This window comes from Blennius ocellaris, assembly GCF_963422515.1.
Source record: "Blennius ocellaris genome assembly, chromosome: 7".
NCBI lineage: Eukaryota > Metazoa > Chordata > Actinopteri > Blenniiformes > Blenniidae > Blennius > Blennius ocellaris.
The window spans coordinates 24,898,355-24,910,384 of NC_137656.1; the positions used below are offsets into that span (position 1 = coordinate 24,898,355).

The 12,030-nt window shown below is 44.9% G+C and overlaps 1 protein-coding gene across 2 annotated transcripts; it reads right to left on the minus strand.

Moving 5' to 3' along the window:
* Nucleotides 1–1,602: 1,602 nt before the first annotated feature.
* dgcr8 (DGCR8 microprocessor complex subunit) lies at nucleotides 1,603–11,252 on the minus strand. 2 transcript variants are annotated; one of them, XR_013936691.1, is made up of 15 exons: nucleotides 11,132–11,252; nucleotides 9,828–10,788; nucleotides 8,832–8,994; nucleotides 7,963–8,105; nucleotides 7,552–7,879; nucleotides 7,271–7,468; nucleotides 7,089–7,190; nucleotides 6,814–6,912; nucleotides 6,166–6,248; nucleotides 5,832–5,932; nucleotides 5,557–5,663; nucleotides 4,575–4,702; nucleotides 4,312–4,425; nucleotides 3,454–3,640; nucleotides 1,603–3,101 (listed from the first exon to the last, which is right to left on the minus strand). XR_013936691.1 is itself a non-coding variant. In XM_080499437.1 (14 exons), exons 2-14 carry the CDS (start codon nucleotides 10,506–10,508, stop codon nucleotides 3,557–3,559), a joined length of 2,331 nt encoding a protein of 776 aa, XP_080355563.1. In that variant the 5' UTR covers nucleotides 10,509–10,788; nucleotides 11,132–11,252; the 3' UTR covers nucleotides 1,603–3,556. The 2 variants fall into 2 exon arrangements, 1 of the variants encoding a protein (XP_080355563.1); XM_080499437.1 differs by having other exon boundaries at nucleotides 1,603–3,640.
* Nucleotides 11,253–12,030: the final 778 nt, after the last annotated feature.

Below are 12,030 nucleotides of genomic sequence, written 5' to 3' on the forward strand. Positions count from 1 at the left end.
CCCCGCCAGTGTTTCCTCCAGTGGGGTGAGCTCCGGGAGGGCCCGTTCCCCCGCCCGGGGCACAGACGCTCTGCCTGTGTGACGCCAGGCGCTGTTTTGCGTCTACTTTGATGTCTTTTTCACCTCAGCCACACTCCGACCTTCTGAGGCCACAGCGTTGACACCATCCGCCACATGCTGCCACTCTAGAGCCTTTTTGGCGTTGGTGACCCCAACACTGTGTCCACCAAATAGCACCGCCTTGCTCTTCTCCACCTCCCCGACGAGAACTTCCACCTCACACTGGGTCAAATTGCGTTTCTTGGCTTTTCTTTCTGCTTTCGGCATGCTTTCAGTCGTGAATCAATATTCATGAGGCGTTTCTCTGAATATTTATAGGCCAATATGGGCGTGGTATGACCCGCACACAGGTGCGCCACATTTAGAGTGGATTGTGATTTATAAAGGGAAATCGGCGTAGGACGTGCGTGCACACTGTTTTATAAATCAGGATATTTTTGTGCGTAAGCACTTTGTGTTTCGTGCGTACGCCAATTTTGACGTCAATCCTACGCACAGTTTTATAAATGAGGCCCCTGGTCATGATGCCCCACAATTCCTTGCGGCGACAACATTTAAAGGGCCGGCTCATCGGAGCGTTCAGGGAAACTCAGGATGATTCAACGCAGATCATGTTAAGTTATCAAAGTAATAATTATCTTGAACAACTTTAAATCATCTAGAATCCAGGTCCAAACTAGGAATGTTATGCAGATGTTGTAAAATGAACACAGGAAAGTTTTTGTGCAGCCTCTTCTCAGTTTCACTTATTTATTCACGTGGCAACCGTTTCACTTTAGTTCCTCATAGTCCGACAGCCTCTTTTGCTTTGATTTACATTGTGATATTTGAGATTATATCAGCGGTTAGAGCCACAGGGGAAAGTGTTATAAAAGCGCCTTTTGGCAGTCATTTTTGTAAATGTGTCGTATTTTCACGTGGGCAGACGTCACTAACCTGCGCCGCCGTTGGATTATTATTACGCCACCACGTGGGAAGTGCGGTCGGATTGTCAAAACAACGTGCTCGTCTTTCTCCAACTCTTTAGGAAGCCTAACACCTTTCTTTAACCCTGTCACATCAACGGAGTGAAGGACAAGTGGATGAGAAGGACTAGTAGGACAAACCTTGCGTCAAAGTCATGTCAGTTTTTAGTTTGGAAAAAGACCCATAATGCAACAGCTATAGGGGTTTTTGACATTTTGCACCAGGTTTCATTAAAATTGGTTTTATATTGAGATCGTAGTTTGGCTTTGTGAAACATTTCCATCACATTCTACACAATGAAAAACTTCAGATTTAAAAGGCTATTAGACTGTTTTACAAGATGATTGGGTTACAACCCAACGGCCCCGAACCACCTGGAGAAATACTCATTTCAAGTATCCAAAGTCCTCATTGCAGCCATATGTAGTAAGTCCATTGATTTCCTTTCAGAATAAAGCTGAAATGTGAGGAAACAAAAGCCTCGATAGCTTTTGAACAGATTGGCTTTAATCTATTAAATTGTGAAACAATTCCAGAACAATGGGCTCGATTAAAAAAAACGCGTCATTCAGTCCACTCAGTCAAGACATTTTATTTTGCATAACAAATATCACTGAAGTCATGGAGCTCAGGTTGCAATACATACTTCATTTTCTAGGCAGCAATAAGTCAAACAATTCAATAGCAACACATAAAAGCCGTATTTTCCCCCCAAAAAATCCTCTTCTCACACCGACACACTTCGCTAGACGACACGCGCACTCACAGGTGAAAAAGCACATTCTCAAAAAGCAATCTACGACTTCCACGAGAGCCTCTGTCTCAACGATTGTGATTTTGTATGTTATGTAGAAAAGAAAAAGAAAAAAACAAAAACTATATCAGAGGCCAAATACTTAAAAGTGAACACACAGCAGTTTCTATTGTTCTGATCCAGCAAGTGATGCGTCTCTGCACTTTGTGGCGTTTACAGATCCGTTCGTCTCGACCGTCTCACAGTTCGCAGCAACATGAATCTAGAAAATGCATAAGACTGGATGTAAAAGCTTTGGTATACACAGTTTTGTCAGCATGTGTCGCGCCAAGTTGCTCGATCGTCTTTTGTTCAGGTCGACTAAACTCAATTCTCTCCGGGTGGTTTGGACAGTGTGATCGACCGAAGGTGGCAAACGCACACAAAATACACATTAAGACGAGTTTTGTTTGTTTTTGTTTGAAAATCTGCACGTGCTGAAGGCATCTTGTCCGTCACTATGCGGCGCTTCTTATCGGCCGTCATCATAAACACTAAGTGCCTAAACGATAAATGCTTCATCAAGCAGATGGACTTGGTCATTTCACTTCCCTGCAGAAGGGTTTTTAGGTCCAACGTGTTGCACGTGTATATATATATATTTATATTTATATATACCGTGAGCCCTTCATGAAATGGATTCACTAAGGCAGGGGTTCTCAAAGTGTGGGAGGATAGATATACTTTAGATCTCCTTCGTCGCTACTTCACTTACTACAAAGTCAGGAATAATCCCAGATTCCTCACGCAGGCGAGGCCCACACTTTGACAACCACTGAACTAAGGCAACAAGTAGCCAACGTCAACTTTTAAGGGCACCGAATGATGAAAACGAAGAAGAAGAAGAAGAAATGTGCCATGAGGTTAGTGTATAAGCTGAAAGCAAATGAGAACGGCAGAAGAAAAAAGAAAAGAAAAGATCCTTTGCACATTTTACAGTACGATGCTGAGCTGTGCTTGGAGTTACTGCAGCGTCGGCATAAAGAGCAGGACCTCATGTTTTTTTTTTTTTTTTTTTAAATCAACAAATGGAAAGAAGAAGAAAAACAAGGCAACACCTCTCCGATTTACGATGTTCTCTCCCCCCCAAAGCAGTGACTCCTGCAGCGACAGCATGAACAGTCAACAGAAAGTAAAAGCCTGACAGAAACACGAGTGCATAACAATAGTTCTCAAGAGTGATCCACTTCACATGTTCTTATCATGCAAACCAAGACGGCGGCGAGTCGTTCTGGAGAGAAAACGGCACATTTGTACTCCTCACCCGAAATGTCCAGAACACCTACGTAATCAGAACAAATGAAAGGTAGAAACACACGCGGGTGATGAGTATTAGTAGTCCCTTTATAACACTCGTGAGGTGCTGGTACTGCAATACCACTGGTGAAGTGTGCAGTTGTGTACTTTTAAAAACAAGCATGCGTTTTTTTTTTATCCTAGTTTTCATCACGACCGCGGGTCACGTTGTCTGGTTAGGTTTTGTAGATGACGGTAATGAGGTAGCGTGGAGCGTGGCCGTCTGGAGGGGCGGCTGGTTCCTGCTCTACGGGCCGCTTTAGTGCATCTTAGTCCCGCCCTCGCGTCGACCGGCCCAACCAGTGAAATGTGTGTGTGGGAGGAGCGGGCGGTTCTACCGGCTGCAGCGGTGCCGTCGGCTCTCAGTGATGCATATCGGGGCGGCGGGGAGTCGGGCGTTGAAAGTGACTGGGCTTCAGTGCTGTTGGTTTCCGCGGCGACTCAGACGTCGACGGTGCAGAGGGGCTCGCTGCCCGGCTGGGCCGACTCCATTATGGTCATCTTGGGCTTCTTCCTGGTTTCCTCCTGGAAGGGAAACGAGGACAGTGTGTAACTCGAGCCGCGCATCACAAAGGTTTGCCTTTTTACATGAAAGCAGGCAACAACAACTTCCACTGCAACGTTCTCTCCATCCCCCCGTGTGTCCTCAGCTCTTATTGGTTGTAAATGTCTAACCAATCGCAGGGTTTAGTCAAGTTTGACCCGTCTCATAATAAAAGGGCACCGGTCCAAACAAACATTTCATTCCTGGAAATAAGTGAAGTGAGTCGTCACATTCAAGGTCTAGTTTCCAGCTTCGCACCAGAGAGGAGGAAGGTGCTGGTTAAGATCTGCGGATGATGAGTTTGTGGTCAAAGTGAGGAAGAGGAGAAGGCAGCTGAAGGCTCCGGATGGCGCCAACAAGTCGCTCAATTCTTTAAAACGCTGCATCTCAAAGTGTTTGGAGCGAAGCAAGGCCGGTGGGAGGAGCAGAGTGGAACCGCCGCACAACAATAATTGGAGAAAAACTGGATTAAACCGTAGTAAAGAAGAATCAGTTTTGCGTCCGTTGACAGAAGACACCAACAGGCTTGAATATTTAACGGCTCTCAGGTTTGAGAGGGGAAACGTGTGCATCCATCAAACCAATCAGCAGCAGAAATGTGGATCAGAAGAGATCGGAACCGACGACGGTAAAACAATTCGGCACTTCCTACCCTTTGTGAAGCCAGTTTCCTCATTTCTTCCTGGAGCTTGTTCAAGATGTGAAGGTTTGGCTTGTTCTTTTTGGCATACTGCTGGAGTTCAATCACACTCTTGTCCGAGCTCTCCTGAGAAAAAAACCCAACAACACCGTAAACAACCATCCTCTTGAGCTTGTGGTGGAAAAAAATTGACGATAAACACTGTAAAAGTTGATGAAAATAAGGCGACGGGACACATTTCGCTTTAAACGTTGAATGAAAGGGAGGAACCTCACCTTCTTCACCATCTTATTGCTCTCCCTGCCGTACATCCGCAGCAGCGAGCCCCAGTTCTTGACGTGAGGATGAAGCATCTGCAGGATCTTCTGGGACGCCAGCTGCTTGCCGACCCTCTTGTTCTTGCCTGGTGAGAAAGTAGACCGAGGAATAAAAACCACTGGGTGGAAATCTACAGTAATCGCGACGCCAAAAATAATAATAATTGGAATTTGCACGTTTTATTTGATGTCCCAATGGTAAAACCTTCAATGGAACCCGTGGGCAATCAAGAGACGTCAAAGACGATCACAATTAGAGATGCACGACGTTGGAGACATGATGATAACCTTAAAAGCTAAATGTAGCGGGCCGCTGTTACGTTTAACGCCCCGTGATGGGTTTTTTGTCTACGGGGAAATAAATGTAATAAATAAAAGCGGGTTGGAGACCCAGAACTTAAAAGGAAAGTGTTTTAAGTCATGTTTTTACGGTACGTTACACGACTGACAGCAGACGTTTGATTTTACACACATCAGTGTATCAGTGTCTCTCACTCTGGTTCTGCAAAGAAAAAAAAGAAAAGAAAATCGACATACGACTTTCATGCCGATGCTGAAATTTTTTTTGTGTTTATCTGCAGATACTGATTGTGCCAATATTTTCATTACATTAAATATGTAAAATGACACCGAAGTTAAATTAAGATTAAAAAAAGAGAAATGACTGCAAAGTGGGATTAAATAAACCCGTACTTCTTCCTTTTAAACATTAAAGCTTGAGCCAAACATGAAAAAAAAAGTGTGCCGTCACGAAAAAAACTTGTTATTTTGCTTTATTCATTTTGATGTTTTGCTTTTTACTTGTTTGTTTCCCCCTCAAATTCAAAACAAAATTAATTGATGCATCCCCAATCACAATAGTTCACACTCGTGGAATCTTAATGGTCCTATTTGTTTTTGCTTTATTGGGAGTCAAAGAAGGGTGACAATATATACTCACACCAGCCGCGCACAGTGTGTTTCCCACAGGTCATCACATATTCACTCTTCTGGTTTTTCCCTGGGATGACCTCAAACTTAATGCTGGTGTCCCCCATTCCATGATTTCTGAAAAACAAAACAAACCTTCGCTTAGGAGTTGGATGCAGAAGTTTACTTGTTGGCAAAGGGACATGAAACACATGTTTAGTTGCATTGGCCCAAAGAAATATTACAAAATACATACATGGAGACATTTGACATTAGAATTTGACAGAAGATCCACACGTCTTTTACCTTTTAAGGCACTCATGAAGAATCTGATATGGCGAAAGTAGTCCTGCTTTGTTGGTCAGCTCGTACACTCTTGAGTCTTCTATACTGATATGATTAAAATACTGCGGGACAAAACAGAGGGACACTCAGCCGTCTTCGTTTACCAACCTCCGCCTTAAGTGCACCACGGCTCCAACATGGATCTGATCAAACTTTCATTGTGAAGCTTGTCAAACACAGTTTTCACAAAACAATCAGGGCCGTGCGTCTCAGGACAAGTGGCCGTCAAGGACCAGGATTCAACGTGAAAAGTGGGCAGAACGGGAAGGCAAAATGACGGAAAAGTGGGAGGCACCTCCAGCTCGTCGCCCTCGACAGGCTTCTCCTCGGAGGTCTGCTTCACAAAGTCGGGGATGAGGATTTCCAGTGTGGCTCGAGCTGCAGTCACACCACCGGAGCAGGGAGGACAGAAACAAGAGCTGAGTGGACGTATACGCAAATATCTACTTGAACGAGGAAGGAAATACAAATATGAACTATTAATAAAATAACGCAACAGAAAACTTAATTTGAATAGGCAGGCACACACACACACACACACACGCACGCACGCACGCACGCACACTTTATAAGAACTACAACTCCCATTAAACGTTCATTTGCAGTGACTTGCTCTGGAAACAGGTAAGAGTTTTCACATTCAGCCATTATTAATGTAACTTGATCAGTTCATCACCAAACTGTTCTCGTCTTCTACTCTGGTCCTGTCATGTCACTGAACTGGTCTCAGGCTGAAACGGGCAACGAGCCTCGTTCAAGGACTCACAGAGAAACTTCAGATATTTATCTTCAAATGAAGTAAAACTAAAAAGTAAACAAAACTACAGACAAACAGAAATTCCACCAATGTACAAGTACTTCCTGACACGCCACCTCGAAAAACGACATAATGAAGCTTTCGTCATCAGAATTAAGACTCAATGTATGAATAAAAACCAATTACCAGCTTTATTCTTGGCAAGTTTTTTACTGCTTGCAGTTCCTGTGCCGTACGTGACGCCATCGATGATGACCGACGCTCCAAAGGGTTCACTTGGGTTCTCTGTGTGGGACAGACGTTAACGGGTCAACGTGGAGGCTGTCTGCTTCGTCTGCACGGTTTTCACATGAGACGAAATGACGCCTTTACACCTCGCAGGAGGAATCTGGGAGGTGCAACCAAGAGCGAGGCACAACTGAAGAGGAGTGTATTCAGACATGCGGGATAGAAGAACTTACCACATTCAAAAAAGTTGTAAACAGGTCGAACCTTCAGGACACGCTGCATGTATTCATGCAAGATGCAAACTTCAGACTTCCCGTTAGGATTGATGACAAATTCTGGCAAAGAAGAAGAAGAAAAAAGTCAACAAAGACCTGGAACGGACCCACGCAGTTGGCAGCGTGTGTGCGGGGCTCACCTTTCTTAGTGGGAGCGTCCTGGACCGACAGTGTGATGAGCTTCTGGTTGGCGGGCAGGATGGGCCTCTCCGACTCCGCCTGCTTCCGCTTCATGTCTCTGTTGAACTGCCGCCGCTCCGCCCAGGTGCGGAACTTCTTCACCGTGACTTGTTCGAAGTCGAAGCATTTCTCCAAGTACGTGCGGAAATCTTCAAGTTCTGCGGTTGGGGGGGATTCACGACAAAGTGAAGATATTTCAACGGCAGCAAAAAGCGGCGTTTGGAGGAAAGGCGGGGCTCACCTATGGACTCGTCCTTGCACACCTCCACCTTGGCCTTGACTTGGCCCAGGGCTCCGAGAGCAATGTCGTAGGGCAGCGGCTCTTTATTTGGTTGGCTGTTATCAGCGACGACCTCTTCGTCCGGGCCACGGTCCGCCACGCTGGAGTCGGGAGCGACGGCCTGCTCTTCGTCCGACTTCGCCGCGCCCTCGTCACCGTTGGCCTCCGCGCTGGGCTTGGCGAGCGCCTCCATCTTGGAAGCCACCTCCCCGTTCAGCTCCCGCTCCTCGTTCTCCTTCATTTTCTTATAGTGGAGACAAGGGATGCTGCTGGTCGGAGGGTCGTGTTTCTGTGGGGAAAAGACAAGAGTCTTCGTTAATTCCAGAGTCCCGTGACGCGTCGTCGACATACGACCTTCATGCGGCGTCTTACTCGAATACTGCCCGTCCCAAGGAAGTAGGGCCTGGACCAGGTCACCACCCTGGTCTCTCTGTGCAGGTAGACTGGAATGCCCGAGTTGTGGAATGTCATGATCCATCCATCAGGTAGAGGCTCGGTGGGAGGACGACCCCGACCTGCACCACGGGGAAAGTGTCGTTTAGAATCCTTATCGTGAGAAAAGCAGTCCCGAGATGTTCATGATCGACTATGAATGAATGAAAAAATATTCACAGATTCTCCACGGCTCAAAAAAAATAAACCATGTCTAATGTTTGCCATTTTCAGGAGCAGCATTAGTGTGCAAACATTCAGAGGCTAAAAGAGACTCAATTTGAAAACATTGCACCAGTGCAAGCAGGAGTAAACAACTGCTTCACACATTGAAAAGGCTGGAAGACGTGTCAAACAGCTTGAGATCATGAAGCAGCAGGTCCTTCCTTTTTGGAAGAGGGCATGCTTTTCTCATACAAAACGAAACATCTGGGTGAAAAATTGACCGTGAAAGCTCATGTTGATCATCTTTCTAAGAAGCCGAGGCGGAAATTAGGTTTATTCTTCAGAAATTAACAATTTTTTTCTTTCATCGCTAGAAAAATTAAAATAAATTACTTAATAGTTTGCACATATTTTTGACGAGGTGCCATATTGGCTCCAGTAAAAACTAAAACTGGGACAGGAAAACATTTTTTAATAAGGGAGATCCTGTTGGTGAAAAAAAAGAAGAACAACAACAAAACGATGTCATACAATTGCGACACAAAACATTAGGAGCAAAACGTGTCACACACACAATGTTCAGAGAAGACTTTTTTTTCTTGCTTCTGGTTTCAAAACCAGGTTTAATGTCATTCAGCACTCACTCTTGAGGACAGTCTTAATTTTGGTCATCATGGGCTGAACACTGCCGTCACCATCGGACTGGTGGTCACTGTCTCCACCATTGTTGTCCTCCGCCACGCGCATCTTCTTCGGGACGGGCATGCCCTCCTCCAGCAGAGCATCCACATCATTGTCAAACTCCTCCTGGAAGAGTTGGTGATTAAGACCAGCACACAACGAAGGCTCAAGGAAACTGACGCCACAACCCAAACAGACCCGAGCGGAACAACAGGGGGGAAAGAAAAATCGGTGTTTCCACTTTGGTGTATAAATCTGAATTGAGAATGATTGCAGGGTACAGATTTGGAAGATTAGTACAAATTACACATTTTGAACTAGTTTGATTGACACTTTATTAGTAATGATTGCATCTCAGTGAAAACAGGATTTTAGGGAGAGGAAAAAAAAAAAAAAAGGCACTGACCTCATTCAGCATCACACCTCTTATTTTCAGTTATAAAAATACACAAAAGTAACACATATGTTTAGATCTGAGGTACCCAGATGCATTTAAAAAAAAAAAGAAAAACAATTCTTTCCTGATTGATTTTGATATTGAGAGCCGAGTCAGAAAGACTCTCCACTGATACTCCCAATATATTCTCTTCTCTCTCACGTTAGTGTTGATACCATTATGTATCTAGCAATACGTCATGTGGCTTTTCAGGCTTCCAGGTTATGATAATCCTTAAAGGTTTAGTCTGGAGCAGCTGGGCTCCTGTTTAAGGTCGACCCACGAAGACGGAACCTGCTTCAGATTTAATGCTGCTTTTAATAAGCCGCTTTTACACCAACAGCTGCACTGCGCCACGTAAAGTTCCAACAGGTGTTTGTTTGTTAGAGAATGGTTATGTGAGCAGCATGGTCTCTTCTGTATAAAGGAGTGCAAACTGTCTGACCTGAATGGCCCAAATTCATTTCTGCTGCGAGTCAATTACATTTTGGCAAATGCTGATGAAGTGATGCAACACACGTACCTCATAGGAGAAAGCTGCAGTGTCATCATAGGCTTGCTCCTGCTGAGCTATGACCTCAGATTTAAAGTCGCCATGCTCTCCATCATCGTTTTCCAGGAAGTTCTCGTACAGATCATCCAACTCATCCAGGACAGCAAACTCTACCTTGTTCTCTGCATCTACCTCAGCCTCGTCTGACCTGCCTGCAGCGGTTCCTGCTCCAGAACTCCCCTCAGCTCCGTCTGGCTCTCCAGAGTCATGCAACTCACCATTGACACCGTCTACTCCATCCTCGCTCCTCGCCTCCTGCCCTTCGCCTGTGTACAAAACCTTCCTGTCTTTGCTATTGCTGCTTTCGGTGAAGCTGACGCTGATCTTTACGTCTCTTAGCAGTTTAAGGTCTGGCAGAAACTTGGTGACCGGGGGAGCGTGGCGGGCCGTTCGCGGACACGGTGGGTTGGGATCGGCCTCCTCTGAGGGGCGGCTACAGAAAGTTATCGAGCCCATGCTGAGGGGCTGCTGTGTCTTGTCTTCCCCGTCCACTGGGGTGTATGTGTATCCATCACCACCAGAGCTAACGTCCATTACCTCTGCGTCACTGGACGTTTGCAGGGGAGGTGGTGGAGGTGCTCTGCCCTCGTCTGGGCCAAAATCATCAGGTGGCTCCAAGGGGAGAGGGGGTAGAACATCATCTATCTCCATTTTAACGCAATCTTTCTTAAAATACCAAAACGTACACAGGCTTGAAATCTCCTTTCAAACAGCTTGACCTATTCAGACTTCCTTCTCATCTAAACCCACGCAGAAGCACATCCCTGTATAGACCACGTACCAGAGGTGAATATGCTAAGCTGACTACATTGTTCTTTTCATTAATGTAGACAGCTTTCAGAATCACTGTCTCAATTATTGGAAATCACAATGCATTCAGCTTATTATGGGATCTAGGCACTGATCATCCTCCACTGCGATCTTCTGGGAGCTATAAAAACAAAGGACCAGTGAAAATAAGATGTCAGGTAATACAACGTGTAACACCACTAGCGTGACATAGCATGGCAATCAATCATGGGTTGCTTATGATGAAGTGACGACAGACACGTTAACAGTTGATTTAGCTTCTATCCGGACTATAAAAGCAACTCGAATCCTTGAAGAGTTGATTGGGGAACAATGCGCCCTTTGAGCATCCTGTTCAGTCTGCACGGCGGGGCCTCGGAACGCTAGCATCAGTGCTAACGTCCTCGCGCACAATCATCCTCATCTGGAGAGAAAAGCTAAGCTGAACGGAAGGCTCGTACTTTCGGAGTTGCAGAAGTACTCACTGATATTTATGACACATGCGTCTTCTCTCGAGCACCTAACTATCTCTCTAAATTATTTAATTCCAGACGCGCCGCCACACGGCCTCACAGGTAGCCCCGCCATCTTCGAGGAAAAATCCGAACGCCTCGCCGACTCAAGGTCCGCCTCCTTCTACCGGCATTTCAGACGATTGACAGGCCAATCAACAAATCAGGACGGAGCAACGTCATCCAGTGGTATGGTCCAACCAATCAGCGTAACGACGCGCTTACGTCAGTCGGTCAGCGTTAAGTCCGACTTTGAAATGTTTTTTTTATTAACGTTGAAAAAACAAAACATAAATGGAAATAAAATTCCCCCTATATATACATATATAGATATATATTTTATTTTTTTTGAACTCTCGTTTTAAAATGTATTTGTTTTATGGCATGACCTCAAATGACGTCTTATCACTACTGGCCAGAAGAGGTCACTGTTTGCTAATAGATTTGGCGTGTAAGCGAAATAGTTTGAGACATTTGATCTGAGCTATAAGGTGAAAAGAATAGGATGAGTATTTTATACACAGAGACAAACCGTGTGCTTAAAATTATGAGTATGTGATGAAGCACCCAGACCTCTCAGATCATCTGGAGCAGGGATTCTTAGTTTTTCTCAGCTCAAAACCATGCCTGAGATACGTAGTCTTTAATATAGTTGTGGAATAAATTTCTAGGATATCTGAAGCTACGAGTTCCTTAATGATATATTTGTGCATTTCCAAGCTCATCTTGTTTTAAAACATTTGTGTTCTGGTTTTACAATTTTAGTTTCTTGTTTATTTATATGCAAGACAATCTTCAGAACCTTGAAATGCACCTAAAGATGGAAGCTCATTAGGAAATATAAAGATGTAATTACTAACATTTCAAGTGTA

Excerpts from the sequence above, each read along its gene's own strand:
- dgcr8 (XM_080499437.1), bottom strand. The coding sequence starts at position 10,508 with ATGGAGATAGATGATGTTCTACCCCCTCTCCCCTTGGAGCCACCTGAT. Across the intron at positions 7,880-7,962 it reads TTGGGACGGGCAGTATTCGA|AAACACGACCCTCCGACCAG; the intron begins GTAAGACGCCGC and ends TTTTCCCCACAG. Across the intron at positions 6,913-7,088 it reads TTACAACTTTTTTGAATGTG|AGAACCCAAGTGAACCCTTT; the intron begins GTAAGTTCTTCT and ends TGTCCCACACAG.